At 36.8% G+C, this 20,987-nt stretch overlaps 1 protein-coding gene across 4 annotated transcripts in view; it reads right to left on the bottom strand.

Moving 5' to 3' along the window:
• The window catches only part of SLC4A10 (solute carrier family 4 member 10), a 343,004-nt gene that overhangs the window by 44,495 nt on the left and 277,522 nt on the right, over window positions 1–20,987 (bottom strand). For all 4 annotated transcript variants that reach the window (XM_086369819.1, XM_086369812.1, XM_086369792.1 and 1 more), the window contains one exon: window positions 1,651–1,756. In XM_086369819.1, coding sequence (XP_086225945.1) covers window positions 1,651–1,756 — 106 coding nt within the window. The remainder of the gene's footprint in view (window positions 1–1,650; window positions 1,757–20,987) is intronic.

Genomic DNA, 20,987 nt, shown 5'->3' with positions numbered 1-20,987 from the left:
CAAGATGAGGGACAAAAGCAGGGAACTCTTAAAATATAATATCTTTATAGTTTATAAAAGGGGAATGTAAATGGAAGATGCATTGCTGAATGGATCAACCATGTCTAACTTCTGAACAACTGTAGCATTCTTTCTTGTTCAGCTCATCATTTCTTTTATTGGTCAACTTAAATGGCTCTCTGAAAGGGAAAAGTTCGATAAATCTTTTTTCTAAGGAAAAATACAACAGAATAAATGTTAACTATAACAGAAAAAAAAATGAAAGTGAAGACATTTTAGAGCAAATGACTAGGGTAAGAAGAAAGGTAGTAAGATACAGGTCAAAGATAGAATTTTAAAAATTTTGATTCTGAAAAAAATACTTAATGAGGAAAAGTGAGAAAAATAGGCAACAGATCAAGTGCTCTTGTAAGAACTGTGTTTAGAGTTTTATAATCATGCAACAAAAAAGGTTTGTGTGTATCACTAACTGGCTCACTCACTAAAATGTGTTTCTCATGAAATGAACTAGAGTTCATATAGTTTTATGCTGATGGTTATAATGGGATTTGAGCTTATACAGGTAGGTAAATTGGCAGAAGCTTTGGACTGTAATGTTTGTAACTGAGAAGAATGGAAAAGAAACGAGAATGATTCAGATTTTAATACTTATTAAAAGCAGAATCTTTGTATTTTTCAAGTTATGAGATTTGATTGACCAGAAGTAAAGGATGTAAATATAGATGGAAATAGGTGTGCACAAATATTACAAGAGATTAAGAAAAACAGTACTTTGGCCACCTCATGCGAAGAGCTGACTCATTGGAAAGACTCTGATGCTGGGAGGGATTGGGGGCAGGAGGAGAAGGGGACGACAGAGGATGAGATGGCTGGATGGCATCACTGACTCAATGGATGTGAGTCTGAGTGAACTCCGGGAGTTGGTGATGGACAGGAAGGCCTGGCATGCTGCGATTCATGGGGTCGCAAAGAGTCGGGCACGACTGAGCAACTGAACTGAACTGAACTGAAAAAAAATAGAGACATTCAACTATGAAGGGGAAAAAAGATATCATTATAAAAAGGAAAGACAGAAATATTTTTAAAGGTATAAGATTTAACTTTGATAGATGAAAAATATGTTGTGATTCTCTTTGTTAAACGGAAGGAAGATAAGGAGAAAATGGAAGTAAGAAAACTCTTTCTGAGGAAGGTGCCAGAATTTTAAGAAAAGTGACTTTGGTTTTCCCCAAAAGTTCAATATTTATACCAAAATATTAACAAACATCCCCTCCTCCTCAACATATTCTGAACAGCTGGAGCGGTATTATGGAGCGAAGTAAAAGCATTCTTTACACAGAAGGCTGACTTAGTTCTGTCATATGGTTTAATTTAGGTCAACATTGCTCTTATTTAATGTGCTTTCAGTTAATCTAGTCACATTATGCCATATAGGTGTGCTTTTGGAGTAATTCAGGACTACTAACTACTGGAAAAGCTTAATAATGAAAGAAAACCCCCAGTTAACTTATGCATATTTGAATGGATGAAATAAAACTATCACTTTTGTAATAGTATTTATTTAAAATAATTTACCTTAGTGGCAATAATTCATTCAAAATGTCAAAAAAAGACCTTATAGTAATAAGATTCAAGACATGTTTCACTTACCGAAACAGTTAGGTTCTCCCAAATTATGTCAGAGGCAGAAATATTGGACTCCCTCCATTCCTTCAATGTATTATTACTAGGATTATGTGGCTCCACACAGTTACATCTGCAAAGACAGACCAGTGTCTTTTATGAAATAAGTATATTTTTGTGACCAGACTTAAAATAGATGTGTAAGTAGTCCTTCTTCCCCAGTCACAGCCTTCCTCCATTTGAGAGATAAGTAGTTAGGTCATCCTAAATATTCCAAAACACGCTATTTTCAGACAAATGATAGATATATTACTATCATATGTATTAAAGATATATATTAAATGTATATTAAATGTATATTAAAAATATATATACATTTTTAATGTTTCCTGGAATGAGACGTCATTCCCTCTCTGTTCCAGTCAGAGGAAATTTTTTAAAGTATAGGTTAGAACACAAGGTTTTGGGGGCCTTTTAAATCAAGATGCTTTCTAAATCTTACAACAACCATTTACCCCTAAATTATAAGTCAAGTGGGAAAAAATGATAAACATCCAAATGTATTTTTATAATTTATTAATATTGTAAAAACATATCATATATGTTTATATATATATTTCATGTTCTAGAGATCACTTAGAATCATGCTATGTAATTTTAAATTAAAGCTAAGTTGAAGTAAGAACCCTGTGTATCTCAGAATATACTTTTCTTTGTGATGAGTGATAGTCTTATTAAAACTCAAACAATCAATATGCAAAAATTTTTTGAATAGCTACTATATATGCAAGGTAACAAGATGAATGCTGAGGGTAAGAGCAAACCAGTAAGAAAAGAAAATCAATCCTCTGTCATCCGTATACTCATTGGAAGGACTGATGCCGAAGCTGAAGCTCCAATCCTTTGACTACCTGATGCAAAGAGCCGACTCATTAGAAAAGACCCTGATACTGGGAAAGATTGAGGGCAGGAGGAGAAGAGGACAACAGAGGATGAGATGGTTGGATGGCATCTCTGACTCAATGGGCATGAGTTTGGGCAGACTGAAAGATAGTGGAGGACAAGGAAGCCAGGCCTGCTGCAGGCCACGGGGTTGCAAAGAGTAGGACACAACTGAGTGACTGAACAACAGCCACATACGGGTGACATGATGAATGCTGAGGGTAAGAGCGGAAAGAGTAGGAAAGATCTGGGCAATTGTTACTACTATGTAATAGACAACAGCTTTTGATATCACATTCTTCATAACTTTGTAAGTAAATGAGAACACACAAGCAAAGATTATCAACAAGTTAATGGTCTTAGATGTTAACTTCAATTTACAAATGGTTTGTTTAAAAAATTCATTGTCTATTATTTGCCCTTCAGAGAGCATTTTCTTCTAGAAGCATTTTATAAAAATCGTATTTGGGCTCCCAGGTTAACCCACATATACTACAAAACTTAAAAATAGGTTGGACTGCTATTTTAGTGATATTAATTAAACTGTAGAACTCAACTATTATTTCTATAGGAAAATATACTACAGTTTCTACTTGATAAATTCCTTTGCCTGAGCTACAGTCTCTCTTTCTACATCAGGAATTTTAGTCTGTTCTTTTTTATCACCACTCATTCATTTTTCAAAGCGTACTCAGTGTCTATTATTATATAAAATTCTACTTGACTTGAGCAATACAGACAGGCCTGCACCTATTCTCACTAAGGATGGTTAGAGTATTCCCACCTGGGCTCACTTGGGACTGGAGCATTAAAGAAACAGAGGATTCCAATGAGAAGGCTGTTAATGAGGATTTTAAGGGGATGAGAGAAGAAGCATTAGCCCTTATGAGTAGCTGCGGTGGCCACTGTGCTATCAGAGGGAGGAGACAAAGCAAAAGGGAAACAAAGGTCTTTGAGAGGCAGTAATAGTCATTCATTAATGCAATTTGTTCAAATCTATAGGTTCCCAAGTCCCAGATTAGTTGAACATAATCACAGAACACAGGCCTTTGTATCAGAAAGCTCTGTGCTTCACTGGTTATGTGGCATGGGCAAGTTATTTAAGCACTCTAAACTTTGGTTTCCTCATAAAGTAAAATGAGGACTTGACATGCCTACCTAGTAGAGCTATTATGAAGAATATGTAACATGATATATACTAAATGGCATGTATACATTTATGCATTTTGTAATTGTTGCTCCTATCATCATCATGATTATCATCATTATTTTCTGGTTCATTTATTGGTTTTTCATAAGATGTAATAAAACTGTTAACTTTCAATTGATGTAATACAAAAAAGAACAATAGGCTTTTCTCTAACATGCTGATATTCTTTTTTCTTTTGCTTCCAATTCTTTAAAGAGAACTAAATTCTGACCAGCATTAAAATAGTTTCACTACTAAGAATCTATCAAAAGAAAGAAAATTCCCATTCAATTTTGACTCTGGGTCATTAGGTCACTAGGCAAATATAGTAAAGATAATATATGAATAGAGAGAATAATTTCATTTAAAAAATAGCTTAAATTATTAAAATTACATTAAATCACTGATTATTTTCTAAAATTAAAAATCAGATTTGGCTTCTACCTTAAAAAAGAGGACTGAATACACGTTTATTTTGTTATGACCTATAATTCACTAAGCTAAGGGATAATATAAAAAGAGACACGAGGAGGAACATCAGAAAGAGAGATATGTAAACAAACGGAATATGAAAGTCATATGAAAATAGGGTTTTTGAAAAAGCAGAACAGAAGAGCAATACTACTAATAATAGTACCTTTACATTTAATCCTTAAACTAGGTTGTCACATGAATATATCGAGACACAAGTGACATGGGGCCAAGTTTACACAGCTAGAAATTCCAGAGCCAGAATTTAAACCTAGGTAGTGCTCTCTTACTCACTCACTCACTCATAAATATATGTATATATTTATATATAAACAGATATATGTAATTACATATAAAAACAAAATTTATAAATTTATATAGGGTATATATATATATTTATATAGGATATATATATTTTTATATAGGATATATATATATTTATATAGGATATATATATATATATATTTATATAGGATATATATATATATATGTGTGTGTGTGTATATATATATATTCTTCCAACTGTAGTAAAAGAGGGAGCTTGCCTGATGAGTAAAATATCAAAGAGGGTCTTGACTAAGAGAAGAGTTTATACTCAAAAAAGAAACAGAGTAAACAGATGGAGCCAAAAACATGAGAACTAGTTTAAAGTTTGACTACACAATAGTTGATACCAGAAATCCATCCCCAACTGCTACAGACTTACATACATACCACTCCAAGAATAGCCTCAGTCTTTTCTCTAAGCAATACCATCAACACTGTAAGGCAAAATTACTTTGGACCTAGAGGTCTCTATGGAGTGAAATCATCAAATCAAATATAAGGAAGAATGAAAAAAAATGTTTATTCTTTGCAGATTTTAGTTTTTTGTGCATGTGTCATTAATTAGAAAGCATAACTTGTAAGTAAACAAAGATATAGGATGGAGGAAAGAAGGCTTCCGACCTAAGAAAGCAGTGAAAGGACTCTCAGAAGGACAAATATAGTACAGCCCAAGAGTAAATCACAGAGGCAGTGAATCACAAGATGGATGAATGCAAAGTTCCACTCTCTTTCCCCCATAGAAACTGCAATTTAACAAAATATGGACCAAAATACTGTAATGAGAATTCTAGAATCTAGTCAAGATGTTGCAGTACCAGAGTGCAAAGCTGTGAAAAGCCACATTCAAATGGATAAGAAGAGCAATTTCACTTTAATTGCCTCAGCCCCTTTTCTAAGCTGGCACAGCTCAGCAGTGGTAGAGAATAACCTGGCTCACACTTTTTACACTGAGGGTGAAGAGAAAAGTAGAGGCTGTATCTGACATTCCAGCTTTTCAGAGGGCTACTGAGGAACTGGTATCTGTCTTGCCTAATTCAGAGCACTGACAGAACCATTGTAGTCTGGATGCCTTGGTGCCACTGAGAACAAAGAAGAATGGCTAACTTGGCTTTCAGGGACGAGGATGGCTCAATGCAGTTAGGGGTAGGAGAACAATCTGAGGCTTCTCCCTCTGGAAGGAGTGAAAGGAGCATATGTCTGATGTTCAAGCTCTTTAGAAGAGTGCAGAAGGGGCTGGTATCTTTCTCACCTAATTCAGGCTGCTGATGGGGAGTCAGCATACAGCAGAAATCTGGAGGCCTCTGAGAACAAGGGACATCAAAGCAGCTTGCTGCTGTAAAACCAGGACTTCCTAGGTGGCACAGTGGTGAAGAATCTGCCTGCCAATGCAGGACCTACAGGAGATGCAGGTTCAATCCCTGAGTCAAGAAGATCCCCTGGAACAGAAAATGGCACTCCACTCCAGTATTCTTGCCTGGGAAATTCCATGGACAGAGGGTCTGACAGGCTACAGTTCATGGGGTCATAAAGAACTAGACAGAACTCAACACAAACACATATCGTAAAACCAGACAACTTGCAGTACCGCAGAGTGACCCCAGGTAGAGCAAAACATTATGAGTCCCTGGAAAAAGAAATCAGCCAACTCTACCTAATTGAGAAATTGCACACACAGGCTCAAAGAATTTACATTTCCTTCCCTCTAAGAAAAGGTTACAGAGACCCCAGAACCTCTAGTCAAGCTAATTAGAAGTCTTCTGCAGAAAGGGCCAGTCTATAAAGGCTATGAGATGTGGTTTTTATTTCAAGTGTGCCAATCCTAAAACAAAGTTATGGGATACATGAAGAAACAGGGAAACATGGCCCATACAAAAGAATAAAATAAATCAAATTTATCTTAAAGAAATGGAGGCATATAAATTACCTGACAGGGAATTAAAATAGCCATTATAATGATACTCTATGAGGTCAAGACGATGCATAAACAAAATGAAAATATCAGCAAAAAATAAAATATTAAAAAGAACAAAACAGAAAATTTGGAGTTAAAGAATACAATAATTGAAGTAAAAAAATTCAGTAGGAGGATTTAACACTAGGTTCAATTAAACTGAAGAAAGAATCAGTGAACTTGAGGACAGGTCACTTGAAATTATCCAGTCATAAGACATAAGAAAAAAGAATGAAACAGAGTGAAGAAAGCCCAAGGAACACATGGGATATCATAAGCAAATCAATATATGCATCATGGGAGCCCTGGAAGAAGAAAGAGTATAAGGGAGAGAAAGCTTATTTAAAGAAATAGTGCCCCCAAACTTCCCAAAACTAAGGAAGGAAATTATATCCATATTTAAGAAATCCAATGGATTCCAATGATAGTAAATCCAAAGAAATCCACACTAAGACACATTATAATCAAACTGTCAAAAGAAAACTACAGAGAAAATTCTAACAGCAACAAGAGAAAAGTGGATCACCATGTGCAAGAGAAGCCCCATAATACTATCAGTGCATTTTTCAGCAGGAACTCTACAGGCCAGAAGGCAGTGGGATGATGTATTCAAGGTGCTAAAAGGGAAAAACTGCCAACCAAGAGCACTATATGTGGCAAAAAAAAAAAAAAAAAAAGTGGTACTTGAAAAATGAAGGAAAAATAAAACCTTTCCATGTTTAAAAAAAAAAACAAACAGCTGAGGGAGTTCATCATCACTATAACTGCCTACAAGAAATGCTAAAGGGATTCCATCAAGTTCGAACAAAGGGATGCTGAACAACAACACAAAGCAATGAAAGTATATAGCTTGCTAGTAAAGGTAAATATACAGACATACACAAAATACTGTAACAATGGTACATAAATCACTTTTTCTGGTATAGGGGTTGAAGGACAAAAGTATTTTTAAAAACTATTACTATAAAAATATGTTAATGGATACATAATTCAGAAGGATGTAATGTTTTGACATCAATAACACAGAAAGTATAGGGAAGAGGGAGTCAATGTGAAGAGTATTTGTATGCAATGGACATGGAACAACAGACTGGTTCCAAATAGGAAAAGGAGTACATCAAAGCTGTATATTGTCACCCTGCTTACTTAACTTCTATGCAGAGTACATCATGAGAAACGCTGGGCTGGAAGAAGCACAAGCTGGAATCAAGAGTGCCGGGAGAAATATCAATAACCTCAGATACGCAGATGATATCACCCTTATGGCAGAAAGTGAAGAGGAACTAAAAAGCCTCTTGATGAAAGTGAAAGTGGAGAGTGAAAAAGTTGGCTTAAAGCTCAACATTCAGAAAACGAAGATCATGGCATCTGGTCCCATCATTTCATGGGAAATAGATGGGGAAACAGCAGAAACAGTGTCAGACTTTATTTTTTTGGGCTCCAAAATCACTGCAGATGGTGACTGCAGCCATGAAATTAAAAGACACTTGGAAGTCAAGTTATGACCAGCCTAGATAGCATACTGAAAAGCAGAGACATTACTTTGCCAACAAAGGTCTGTCTAGTCAAGGCTATGGTTTTTCTAGTGGTCACATATGGATATGAGAGTTGGACACTGAAGAAAGCTGAGTGCTGAAGAATTGATGCTTTTGAACTGTGGTGTTGGAGAAGACTCTTGAGGGTCCCTTGGACTGCCAGGAGATCCAACCAGTCCATTCTAAAGGAGATTGGTCCTGGGTGTTCTTTGGAAGGAATGATGCTAAAGCTGAAACTCCAGTACTTTGGCCACTTCATGCAAAGAGCTGACTCATTGGAAAAGACTCTGATGCTGGGAGGGATTGGGGGCAGGAGGAGAAGGGGACGACAGAGGATGAGATGGCTGGATGGCATCACCGACTCGATGGACGTGAGTTTGAGTGAACTCCGGGAGTTGGTGATGGACAGGGAGGCCTGACGTGCTACAGTTCATGGGGTTGCAAAGATTCAGACACGATTGAGTGACTGAACTGAACTGAAAATTAAGTTTTATCAGCTTAAAATAGATTGTTGTAAATATACAATGCTTTATGTAAGCCCCATGGTAACCACCAAGAAAGTACAATTTTGTGTAAAACATCCACAAAGAAAATTTAAAAGGGACCAAAACATATCACTACCAAAAGAAATCAACAAAACACAAAGGAAGAAAAAAAGAGAGGAAAGAGGGTGAAGGATAAATATAAGACAGAAAACAACTAACAAAATGGCAATAGTAAGTTCTTCTCTATCAATAACTACTTAAATGTAAATGGATTTTACTACCTAATCAGAAGATATAGAGTGGTTAAATGGATTAGAAAAAATCCAACTATATGCTATCTAGAAAAGATTTTTGATTTAGGAACACACATAGAGTGAAAGTTAAAGTATAGAAAAAAATATGCAAATAGTAACTGAAAGAGAGCAGGGGCCAGGGTGGGCCATAATCATATTAGACAAAATAGACTTTAAGTCAAAAACTGTCAACAGAGACAAGGAAGGACATGATAAATGATAAAAGGGTCAATTAATTGGGTAGATATAACAATTAAAAAGATATATGTACCTTATAGCAGAGCACCAAAATATAGGAAGGAAACACTGACAGAATTGAAGGGAAAGATAGATAATAACAATAATATTAGGAGATTTCAATACCTCACTTTAAATAATGGATAGAATCCAGACAGAAGGTGAATAAGGAAACATAGGATTTGTAAAATACTATAGACCAAATGAACCAAATATCATATACAGGGCATTTCATCCAAGAGCAGCAGAATATACAGTCTTTTCAAGCACATACAAACCATTCTCCATAAGAGATCATATTTTAGGTCACAACCCAGTCTTAACAAATTTGAGAAGACTGAAATCAAAGTAAGTGTACTTTCAAAGCACAGTGCAATGAAACTAGAAATCAAAAATAGAAGGAAACTAAAAAATTCAAAAATATATGGAAAGTAAGCAATGCATTCTTGAACAACCAATAAGCCAAAGAAGATATCAAAAGAGAAATTAGAAAGTATCTTAAGACAAATGAAAACAAACAAACAAAAATACTAAAACTTATAGGATGCAGCAAAAGCTGCACAAAAAGGGAAGTTTATAGCAACAATTGCCGATATTAAAAAGATGAAAATTCTCAAATAAACAACCTAACTTTAAAACAGAAGAGACTAAAATAATAAAAACAAACGAATCCCCAAGTTAGCAGAAGGAAGGAAATAATAATCATCAGAACAAAAATAAAACAAAAAATAAACAAAAAAATGAAATAGAAAATAGAAAAACAATAGTAGAGATCAATGAAAATGCATTATTTGTTTTTTTTTCCAAAAAATCAACAAAATTGACAAACTTTTAGCTAGATTAAGAAAAACATTAAGAAGACTCAAAATTATTAGAGATGAGATATTACAACTAATGCCACAGAAATTAAAAAGATTATAAGAGATTACTATGGGAAATTCCAAGCCAACAATTTGGATAGCCTGGAAGCAATGAATAAATTCCTAGAAACATGCAATCTACCAAGGCTGAATCATGAAGAAATAGAAATTCTGAACAGACCTATAACTAGCAAGGAGACTGAATGGGTAATCAAAAACCTCCCAACAAAGAAAAGCCCATGACCAGATGGTTTCACTGGCGAATTCTACCATACATTTAAAGAACTGGTGCCAATCCTTCTCAAGCTCTTCCAGAAACTGAAGAGGAGGGAACACTTCCAAACTCATTTTATGAAGCCAGAATTACCCTGATACCAAAGAAAAAGACATCAAAAGAAAACTAAAAAACAATATCCTTAATGAATATAGATGCAAAAATCTTCAACAAAATATTAGCAAACTAAATTCAACAACACATTAAAAGGATCATACATCATAACCAAGTAGGATTTATCCCTGGAACACAAGAATGGTTCACCAAACAAATATTAATCGTTGTATTACACCACATTAATGGAACAAAGGATAAAATCATATGATCAACTCAATAGATACACAAAAAGCATCTGATAAATTCAACATCCTTTCATGATAAAAGTACTTATCAAACTAGGAGTAGAAGAAGGCTGAGCGCCGAAGAATTGATATCTTTTGAACTGTGGTGTTGGAGAAGACTCTTGAGAGTCCCTTGGACTGCAAGGAGATCCAACCAGTCCATTCTAAAGGATATCAGCCCTGGGATTTCTTTGGAAGGAATGATGCTAAAACTGAAACTCCAGTCCTTTGGCCACCTCATGCGAAGAGTTGACTCATTGGAAAAGACTCTGATGCTGGGAGGGATTGGGGGCAAGAGGAGAAGGGGACGACAGAGGATGGGATGGCTGGATGGCATCACTGACTAACATGAGTCTGAGTGAACTCCAGGAATTGGTGATGGACAGGGAGGCCTGGCGTGCTGTAATTCATGGGGTCGCAAAGAGTCGGACACGACTGAGCGACTGATCTGATCTGATCTGATCTGAGAAGGACATTATCTCAACATAGTAAAATCCAGTATGACAAGCCCACAGCTAACATAGTAAACAATGGGGAAAAACCAGAAGTTTTTTCTCTTAGATAAAGAACAAAACAAGGATGCCCATTCCTGCCATTTCAAGTCAAAACAGTACTGAAGGTCCTAGTTAAAGCGATTCAGTTAAGGGGAAAAAAAAGCATCCAAATTGGAAAGGAAGAAGGAAAATTATCTCTACTTGCAGATTATATAATATAATACAAAGAAAACTCTAAAGATCACACGCACACTCACACACACACACACACACACACACTGTAAGAATAAATGAATTCAGCAAAGTTGCAGGATCAAAAGCAACATTAAAACATTAAAAAACTCACTAGAGTTTCTATAAACTAGCAATGAATAATCTAAAAAGGGAATTAAGAAAACAAACCCATTTACAATAGCATCAATAAGAATAAAATACTTAGAAATAAATTTAACCAAAAATGTGAAAGACTTGTACACTTAAAACTACAAAGCACGGCTGAAAGAAATTAAAGAGGACGCAGACAACTGAAAAGAAAGAAATGTGTTCATGAACTGGAAGATTTGATCTACAAATCAGTGCAATCGCTACCAAAATATCAATGACATTTTTTATAGAAATAGAAAAATTAATCCTGAAATTCATATAAAACCATGAAAGATTCTGAACAGTCAAAACAATCTTGAGCAAAAAGAACAAAACTGGAAGTCTCACACTTCCTAATTTCAAAATATATAGCAAAGCTAGAGTAATTAAAAAAAAAACAACAACAGCATGGTACTGGAACAAAGACAGATACATAGACCAATAGAACAGAACAGACAGCCCAGAAATAAACCTTCACCCATGCAGTCAAAGATCTTTGACAAGAAAGGCAAAACTACGCAATGTGGAAATGTTGAAGTCTCTTCAACAAATAATGCTGGGAAAATTGGATATCCACAAGCTAAAGAATAAAATTGGACCTTTTATCATACACAGAAATCTATTCAAAATGAATAAAAGACTTAAACATTAGACCTGAAACTAAAAATTTTCTAGAAGAAAATGGGGGAATGCTTTATTACATTGGCCTTAACAATGATTTCTTGGATATAACACCAAAACACAGTTAATAGAAGCAAAAAAATAAACAATCGGACTACATTAAGCTAAAAAGCTTTTACATAGCCAGGGAAACAATAAGCAGAGTGAGAAAGCAACCTATGGAATGGGAGGAAATACCTGCAAACTATATCTGGTAAGATAGCAATAAATATACGTTTAATGGTGCAGCCATTATGAAAAACACTATATAGTTTCCTCCAAAAAATAAAAAGAGGGCTACGGGATCCAGAAATCTCATTTTTAGATCCAAAGAGACTCGGATCTTGAAGACATGGTGTACTCCCGTATTCATTGCAGCATTGTTCAAAATAGCCAAGAAGTGGAAACCATCTAAATATCCATCAACAAATGAACTTTTTTAAAAGTGTAATTATATATACAGTGGAATATTATTCAGCCATTAAAAAAAAAGGAAATTCTCTCATATGCAGCAACATGGATGAACATTGAGGATATCGTGCAAAGTGCAATAGCCAGCCACAGAAGGGCAAATGCTACATAATTCCACTTACATGAAGTATTTAAAGTAGTAAAACTTATAGAAATAGAAAGTAGAATTGTGGTTTCCAAAGATGGGAAGAGAGAAATAAGGAGTTGCTTCAATGGGTATAGAACTTTAGTTACGCACCATGAAAAAGTTCTAGAGATCTGCCGTGCAACATCTGCTGTTCTATATAGTTATACTTTTAATAAGCAGTTAACAGGGTAGAATTAGTGAATTCTTGGGAAAGCTTGAGGACATTCAAGCGTGGAAGGCTGGAGAAAGAGCAGTTAGCAATACAAGGGGAAAAAAAAAAAGCTTTACAAGAAAAACATGTTCCAAGGAGGAAGAAAACTGAAATATATATAATGATTTTGAGCAGCTCATGAAATGTTGAAAGGAAATTCATTTTATCATGATGTTATGAACATTGTTGGGTTTTTATTCTTCACTATACATATTTTCAGTTATTTTCTTAGGACTTGCTGAAGGGATTACCACATACATTCAGTTATTAGGCTCCATTAACTGCCGGGTCATTACTCTTTTGTTTTGTTTGTTGTTGTTTTTTTTTTTAATCAAGATTTTTAAAAAATTAATTTATTTGTTTTAATTGGAGGCTAAGAAAGCTAGGGCATAAAACACTCTGGTGACATGATGCAATTAAACTCTAGCTTCTTTGCAACTGAGGTTGTTGTTTGAGTTTTTTCTGACCCAAAGAGGACTTTCCTTAGCTGTCTCTTTCCCTGGTTCTCTCTGGTATAATAACTGCCCTGTTGTTTAGTCTGTCTCTCATAAGGCTACCTACCTTCTCTTAACTGCTTCTTAACAAAACTTCCAATATTTTTAAAATTTAGTTAAAATTTTATTTTATGTGAGAGTAGAGTCGATTTACAGTGTTGTGTTAGTTTTAGGTGTACAGCAAAGTGATTCACTTATAAATATACATATATCCATTCCTTTTCAGATTCTTTTCCCATATGGGTTATTATAGAATACTGTACTGAGTACAGTTCACTATGTTATACAGTAGGGTTTTGTTGATTATGTTATACACAGTAGTGTCTATGAGTTGATTCCAAACTCCTAATTTATCTCTCTCAACTTTCCTCATTGGTATCCCTAAGTTTGTTTTCAAAGTCTGTGAGCCAGTTTCTTCTTTGGAAATGTTCATTTTTTTTTTAGATTCGATATAAAAAGTGATTTATGACCTTAAAACAATTCTATTATTGCTTCCTAAAATGATTTTTTACCAGTACAGTTGTTTCACCAGTGTGAGGGTCCTCAGAGTTCCTTATGAAACCATTCTGAAAGAACATTGTTGTCTGAATGCCAAAGGAGTCACAATACTAGAGCCATAGAAAAGAAAATGTAACCTAAACACACTACTTGACTAGAGTGAGAAATATTTATATCAATATAACTATGTAAAGGTTTTTTAAAATCTTTTTTTAAAAGGTTTTTTTAAAAAAAAAAAAAAAAACATTTTAGAACCGATCTTTACACAAATTCAGTGTAATTTAGTTGCTCAGTCGTCTCCAACTCTTTGTGACCCCATGGACTGCAGCACGCCAAGCTTCCCTGTCCATCACCAACTCACAGAACTTGCTGAAACTCATGTCCATCGAGTCGGTGATGCCATCCAACCACTCATCCTCTGTCGTCCCCTTCTGCTCCCGCCTTCAGTCATTCCCAGCATCAGGGTCTTTTCCAAGGAGTCAGCTCTTTGATCAGGTGGCCAAAGTACTGGAGCTTCAACTTCAGCATAGTCCTTCCAATGAATATTTAGGACTGATTTCCTTTAGGATGGAGTGGTTGGATCTCCTTGCAGTCCAAGGGACTCACAAGAGTCTTCTCCAACACCACAGTTCAAAAGCATCAATTCTTCGATGCTCAGATTTCTTTATGGTCCAACTCTCACATCCATACATGACTATTGGAAAAATCATAGCTTTGACAAGATGGACCTTTGTTGGTAAAGTAATGTCTCTGCTTTTTAATATGCTATCTAAGTTCGTCATAGCTTTTCTTCCAAGGAGCAAGCGTCTTTTAATCTCATGGCTGCAGTCACCATCTGCAGTGATTTTGGAGCCCAAGAAAATAAAGTATGTCACTGTTTCCACTGTTTCCCCATCTATTTGCCATGAAGTGATGGGACCAGATGCCATGATCTTAGCTTTTTGAATGCTGAGTTTTAAGCCAACTTTTCATTCTCCTCTTTCACTTTCATCAAGAGGTTCTTCACTTCCTTTGCTTTCTGCCATAAGGGTGGTGTCAACTTCATATCTGAGATTATTGATATTTCTCCCGGCAACCTTGATTCCAGCTTGTGCTTCATCCAGCCTGGCATTTCTCATGATGTACTCTGCATATAAGTTAAATAAGCAGGGTGACAATATACAGCCTTGATGTACTTCTTTTGCAATTTGGAACCAGTCCATTGTTCCATGTCCAGTTCTGATTGGTGCTTCATGACCTGCATACAGATTTCTCAGGAGGCAGGTAAGGTGGTCTGGTACTCCCATCTGTTTAAGAATTTTCCACAGTTTGTTTTGATCCACACAGTCAAAGGCTTTGGCATAGTCAGTAAAGCAGAATAGATGTTTTTCTGGAACAATCTTGTTTTTTCAATGATCCAATGGATGTTGGCAATTTGATCTCTAGTTCCTCTGCCTTTTCTAAATATAGCTTGAACATCTGGAAGTTCTCCGTTCAGTTACTGCTGAAGCCTCATTTGAAGAATTTTGACCTTTTATTTGCTAGCATGTGAGATTAGGCAAATTACTTAACACTTAACTTTGGTTACAGAATAAAGGACCACTACAATAGAATAAGAGGTAGGGAGATAGGAGGAGGAACAGAGAACTGGAAGGAAAGATAGGTTTGTTTCTCTCTTCTTACAAGTGTAAAAAATTAATAAACAGCAACCTCAATTAAATAGCCTTGGGAGACCAGATAGGGGAGCCTCACAGCAGACCCCAATAAGAAGAAGAAACATTTCCCCTTCTTCTCTGGCAAGAGCTCATCCAATTCAGCCAATGAAATGGCATGGACTGTTTGGTCACTATGGCCCTCCCAACTTCGTTTCCCCCTTTAGAAGAGCTCTCCTTTCCATTTTTGCAGGGAGCTTACATGTTGCAATGGTTGCAGATTCCAAATTGAAATTCTTCGCAAGTCCTGAATAAATTCTTTATTTTGCTAGAGAAATAACTGGTAGTCTATTTGTTGTAGGTCAACAATTTAATGGCCCTTAAGAGGATCCCCAGAAATCCCCCAAGAGCTCTGAAGCTGGTGAGCCAACAGGTGTGGTACCAACATTGAACCTATTGCTTCTCACTGCTTTTCTCACCAACCCTGGAGTTTGAGGGTGGGTCTTTCTCCTGGATCTGAGCTTCCATCTACTTTGCATTTTGAAGCTCTCCAGGTTTTACTCAGTATCTATTTTAAGGTTTCTTCCTTTCTGGTTAAGGCCTTGTTCTGTATGTGAGTATTCATTTGGCACTTTGGTCTGATTTTTGAAATCAGACTGTTCCAGCTGGAACTGGCTAGCTTTCGGCCCATTCCTTTTGGAACATGGGATGTTTCACTGGAGTTGTGCCGATTCAGCCTTTGGCCCCATTCCATTTTGAATAGGGGCTGTTATATTGGAACTGTGCGGAGCAGCTTTTGGCCTGGCTCCTCTGGGACCAGACTGTTCCCTTAGAACTGCTGGTATTAGGCCTGCAGGCTATTTGCACTGTTTACGCTATCTGAGCTATTTGAGTTGTTTGAGCTGCTTGAAAATTATTCTCTTTACTCTAGAGAAAACCCTCCAAGATTTGGGATCCCAGTTATCTAAATATTTTGAGGGTACCCCTCTTATAGGGACTCCAGCCAATTTTTATTTGAAAACCACGATTCTTCTTCAGGCACATTTCTAACTAAATGCACTGACCCAATCAAAGACAATGTATAGTATCTATGGCCATTATGAGAAAATTTTGAAGTCCCCTTAACTTTTCTTAAGGCTGAATTGGACAACCACAGCTCTAAAATTTCCAAAACTGAATGGAATTCATATTTCAATCAGTCATTTGAGGCTTCCAAATGTTATCAGGAGCTTAAAATTACCACACCACATAATAAGATTTGAAGATTTACTGAGGCAAACAAAGATAAAATGGCTTCCTAAGCCTCATGATCTTCTTCCTTATCTCAAGCCTCACCTCTTGTACTATCTTCCTCCTTTCCTGCTGTGCTATGTACAGCTCCTCTACTTTGTGGCTCAGATGGAAGGAATCTGCCAGCAATGCAGACCTGGGTTCCATCCCTGGGTGGGAATGATCCCCTGAGGAAGGGAATGGCCACTCACTCCAGTATTCCTGCCTGGAGAATTCCATAATTATAAGAGCCTGGTGGGCTACAGGCCATGGAGTTGCAAAGAGCTGGACATGACTGAGTGACTAACACACAATCTATGTACACTTAGTTCCTCCATATTAGTTCTCTCAATGAAGTTTCCTTTTTCTCTGAAACAACACACTCCCCCTTTCCTCTGAACTTGTCCCTTAAAATTAAACATTCTAAGGATCCAGAGGCTAAATGCTTAATTTCTTCTACTCCCTGGATTAAAGCAGAACTGCCAGCCATAGCCAAAGATTTTCCTAAAATAAATGAAGATTCTCACAGATTTGCTCAGGGATTTAATACTCAGTCAAATTTATCAACTAGGTTTCTCTGAATAATATCAACTAGTTCATATCCTTGTCATGATGACCAGACTCAGCATTAGATGAAAAATGACAACTGGGAAAATCCTGAAAGGTCTCTAGAATTACAGAGAGGAGCACACTAACATTATATGATCGTGCTAAGTTGCTTCAGTCGTGCCTGACTTTGTGTGACCCTACGGACTGTAGCCTGCTAGTCTCCTCTGTCCATGGGATTCTTGAGGCAAAAATACTGGAGTGGATTGCCATGGTCTCCTCCAGGGTATCTTCCCAATCTAGGGATCAAAGTCCCATCTCTCATGTCTCCTAAATTGGCAGGTGGATTCTTAACCACTAGTGCCATCTCAGAAGCCCCTGGGCTTGAAACTTGGATTTTCTAAATTTCATGCCCATCATTTAAAAGTGATGGTGTTGGACTTTTAAGTACATGGTTAACTATTTTCTTGTTAACTCTTTGCCTGAGATAGTTGAACCTCAATTTCCTTCTAAGGCTCTAAATGATACAGTGATAATCAAGATAGATACAGTCCCTGTCTCATAGAGCTTGGGGTTGAGTGATAATAAAAGCTGACATTATTTTTATAGGCCCAGTACTATGCTAAAATGCATCATATGCACTATTTCATTTACTCACACAATCCTACCAACCTAGGGATTGAACCCGCATCTCTTATGTCTCCTGCACTGGCAGGCAAGTTATTTACCACGAGTGCCACCTGAAAAGCCAATTATATGATCAGGCTCAGGCAATTGCTAGGTGTCTTCATAGGGCAGTTCCTAGGGCTTTTCCAAAGCTTATTAATTGAAACAAAATTCGGTCCTATACACAAAATCCTAATAACTCTGTTCATTACAATTACAATCAATTTCAGATTATTTTTAAAGAAAATTCTGGTCTTCCTTCAGATGTTCATTTCACCAAGGTAGCTTTTAATTCTGTATTTATTAGTGGGATGATCCTGGATCTTTCCCTTCTAGTATGAAGGAACAGGATGGAATAGGAAACTGTGTTTACTCTAGATTTAATCTGGCAAACCAGCTCTTTCATGGTCTAGATGAGTAACCTAAAAAGAAGACTGCTAAAATTCTTAATCTTCAACTCCAGCAAATTAAATCCCCTAAATGAAGCCAAAACCCTCCCAGTTTCTGCTAGTATTGCAAAGAGAATATTGGAAAGGAGATTGTTACAAATTTACCTTCAGCCCTCTAACCAGCCTTTCCAATGTCCACTCAATTCTCAATTATGTGACTCTGAGGGACTACAGGGGCTCTCCCCAATCTTCTTCCTAACTGATTTAAAGAAACCTTTCTTCAGACTGAGGATGACACTCTCCCAGTCCTAACTGACAAGAGAACCACACTCCGGGTCCTCAATCCGACTACAACAAAGCAGCCTCTGCCTTGGTGTACTAACAGTCCAAATAGTGGGCATCTCTAGTGAACCTCAAGAGGTTCCTGTCTCTGAAGCTATTTCCTTTTGTTTAAGCTCTTTGAGACATACACACCCTTTCTTCTTAGTTCTTCCGCCTCTAAGCATTTGCTAGACTGAGACTTATAGAACTATCATGCCAGAATTTCTTTCTCCCAAAAAGAGTAAATAATTCTAGAACTTCACAGTAGCTGTCTAGGAAGCCAAGAAGATGATTTAAATGGCTCTTTGACATTTTTTACTTGTTCTCTCTCTGATGGTGCTAGAGCCGAATTCAGGAAACACTGATCATTTCTCCCTATTGAATCAGCTACCATCCTCCTCATGGAGAAAATCTCCAACTAATATTGGCAAAATTCATAGCACAACTCCCATCAAGATTCAAATACATCCTTCAAAAGTTCTTCCTGGAATTAGTCAATAGCCTATAATTAGAGAAATCCTTCAAGTTATAAAGCCCATAAAGAAATGTGAGTGCCAAAGAATTGATGCTTTTAAACTTTGGTGCTGGAGAAGACTCTTGAAAGTCCCTTGGACAGCAAGGAGATCAAACAAGTCAATCCTAAAGGAAATCAGTCCTGAATATTCATTGGAAGGACTGATGCTGAAGCTGAAGCTCCAATGTTTTGTCTACCTAATGAGAAGAACTGACTCAATGGAAAAAACCCTGATGTTGGGAAAGGCAGGAGAAGAAGGGGACGACAGAGGATGAGATGTTTGGATGGCATCAACTCAATGGACATGAGCTTGAGCAAACTCAGGGAGATGACGAAGGACAGGGAAGCCTGGTATATTGCAGTCTATGGGGCTGCAGAGTCGGACATGACTGGGTGACTGAACAACAACAATAAAAGCTTACAAGGCTCAAGACTGCATTATCCCTTGTCTTGTCAGTTAGTTCCTATGATACTCCTAATTTTAGTGGGATGGGGCACAGTGGGTGTTGAGAGAGTTTATTCCTTAAGTAAGAACCAAGCTTTATTCATTTACCAAAAAAAAAAAGCTGGGGCAAGGGAAAAGACAAGTTTTACAGAAAATTTTAACAGTAATTCCCTTTGGTAAAAAGCACGGAAGTTTGTCTAGGACGTCCAAGCAATAAACAATATTATTATCCCTTGACACCCTGTTGCCTCTAACCCTCATATGCTTCTAACATCCATTCCCCTTGGAAATAAATTCTTTACTCTAGTTGAGTGATGTGGTGCATTCTTTAGTATTCCAGTTGATGAAGCTAGCCAATATCTTTTTGCCTTTACTTGGAAAGAAAAACAATTCACCTGGACAGTAATGCCTCAGAGTATTACTGACAGTCCTTTTTATTTCTCACAAATTCTGAAGGCTGATCTGGTTGACATAAAGTTCCCAGGGGTTCTACTTTGTTGTAATATATGGATAACTTGCTTCTTTGCTCTCTGTCTCAAGCCTCCTCAGCATCCATTTGCTAAAGCTTTTAGCTTAAAGGGACATTAGATTTCCAAGGAAAAACTGCAGTTTTCCCAAACCCAAGTTTGATATTTGGGGCATCTAATATCAGAACAAGAGTTACACCTAAATTTGGATAGGCTTCATGGTGTCTAAGTTTCCCCAAACCCAAAACTAAGCACCAACTGCAAGGTTTTTCTAGCTGGTTATTGGTGAAATTGGATTTCTATTTCTCTCCTATGGCCAAAAGTCTGTATTTTTTGATAAATAACCATCCTGACTCAATTTTATGGAAGAATAAGATGATACAATATTCTAATACTTAAAGGAGAGTTTGATAAACCCACTTGCCCTCGGGCATCCCTATTCTCAGATTTCCTCTGTGTTATGTGAAAAGGAAGGGAATGCCTTTAGGGTACTCAACTAAACATGGGGACCACCATCAATGTGCTGGGTGCTTTAGCAAGTAATTAGATCCTGTGGCAAGAGGACAAACCCTGCTGTCTTAGAGCCATTACTAACACTGCCCTTTTGGTTAAGGCCATGAAAAAAATGTTGTGGGATCCCTTTGACAATTTTTGTACCTCAAGCAATGTAAGCCCTCCTGAATTCTCAATCCACTCAACATTTCTCAATTGGCTTCCCCCTCTCCTATGAAGTCTGTTTGTTAACTCCTCCTCTTTTATGTTGTAATAACCTTAACCCTGATACTCTTTTCTCCTCTGTCATTGATGAAGTCTCTCACAACTGCTTAATGCTGATGAATCAACTTCCTACTACTCATGATAATCTACAGGAAATTCATTTTGGCAATGCTGAC

Source organism: Bos grunniens, chromosome 2, assembly GCF_055505025.1.
Source record: "Bos grunniens cultivar Pamir isolate PY7600 chromosome 2, Bosgru_T2T1.0, whole genome shotgun sequence".
In the NCBI taxonomy this organism is placed as follows: Eukaryota; Metazoa; Chordata; class Mammalia; order Artiodactyla; family Bovidae; genus Bos; species Bos grunniens.
This window is presented reverse-complemented; position numbering and strand designations above follow the sequence as displayed.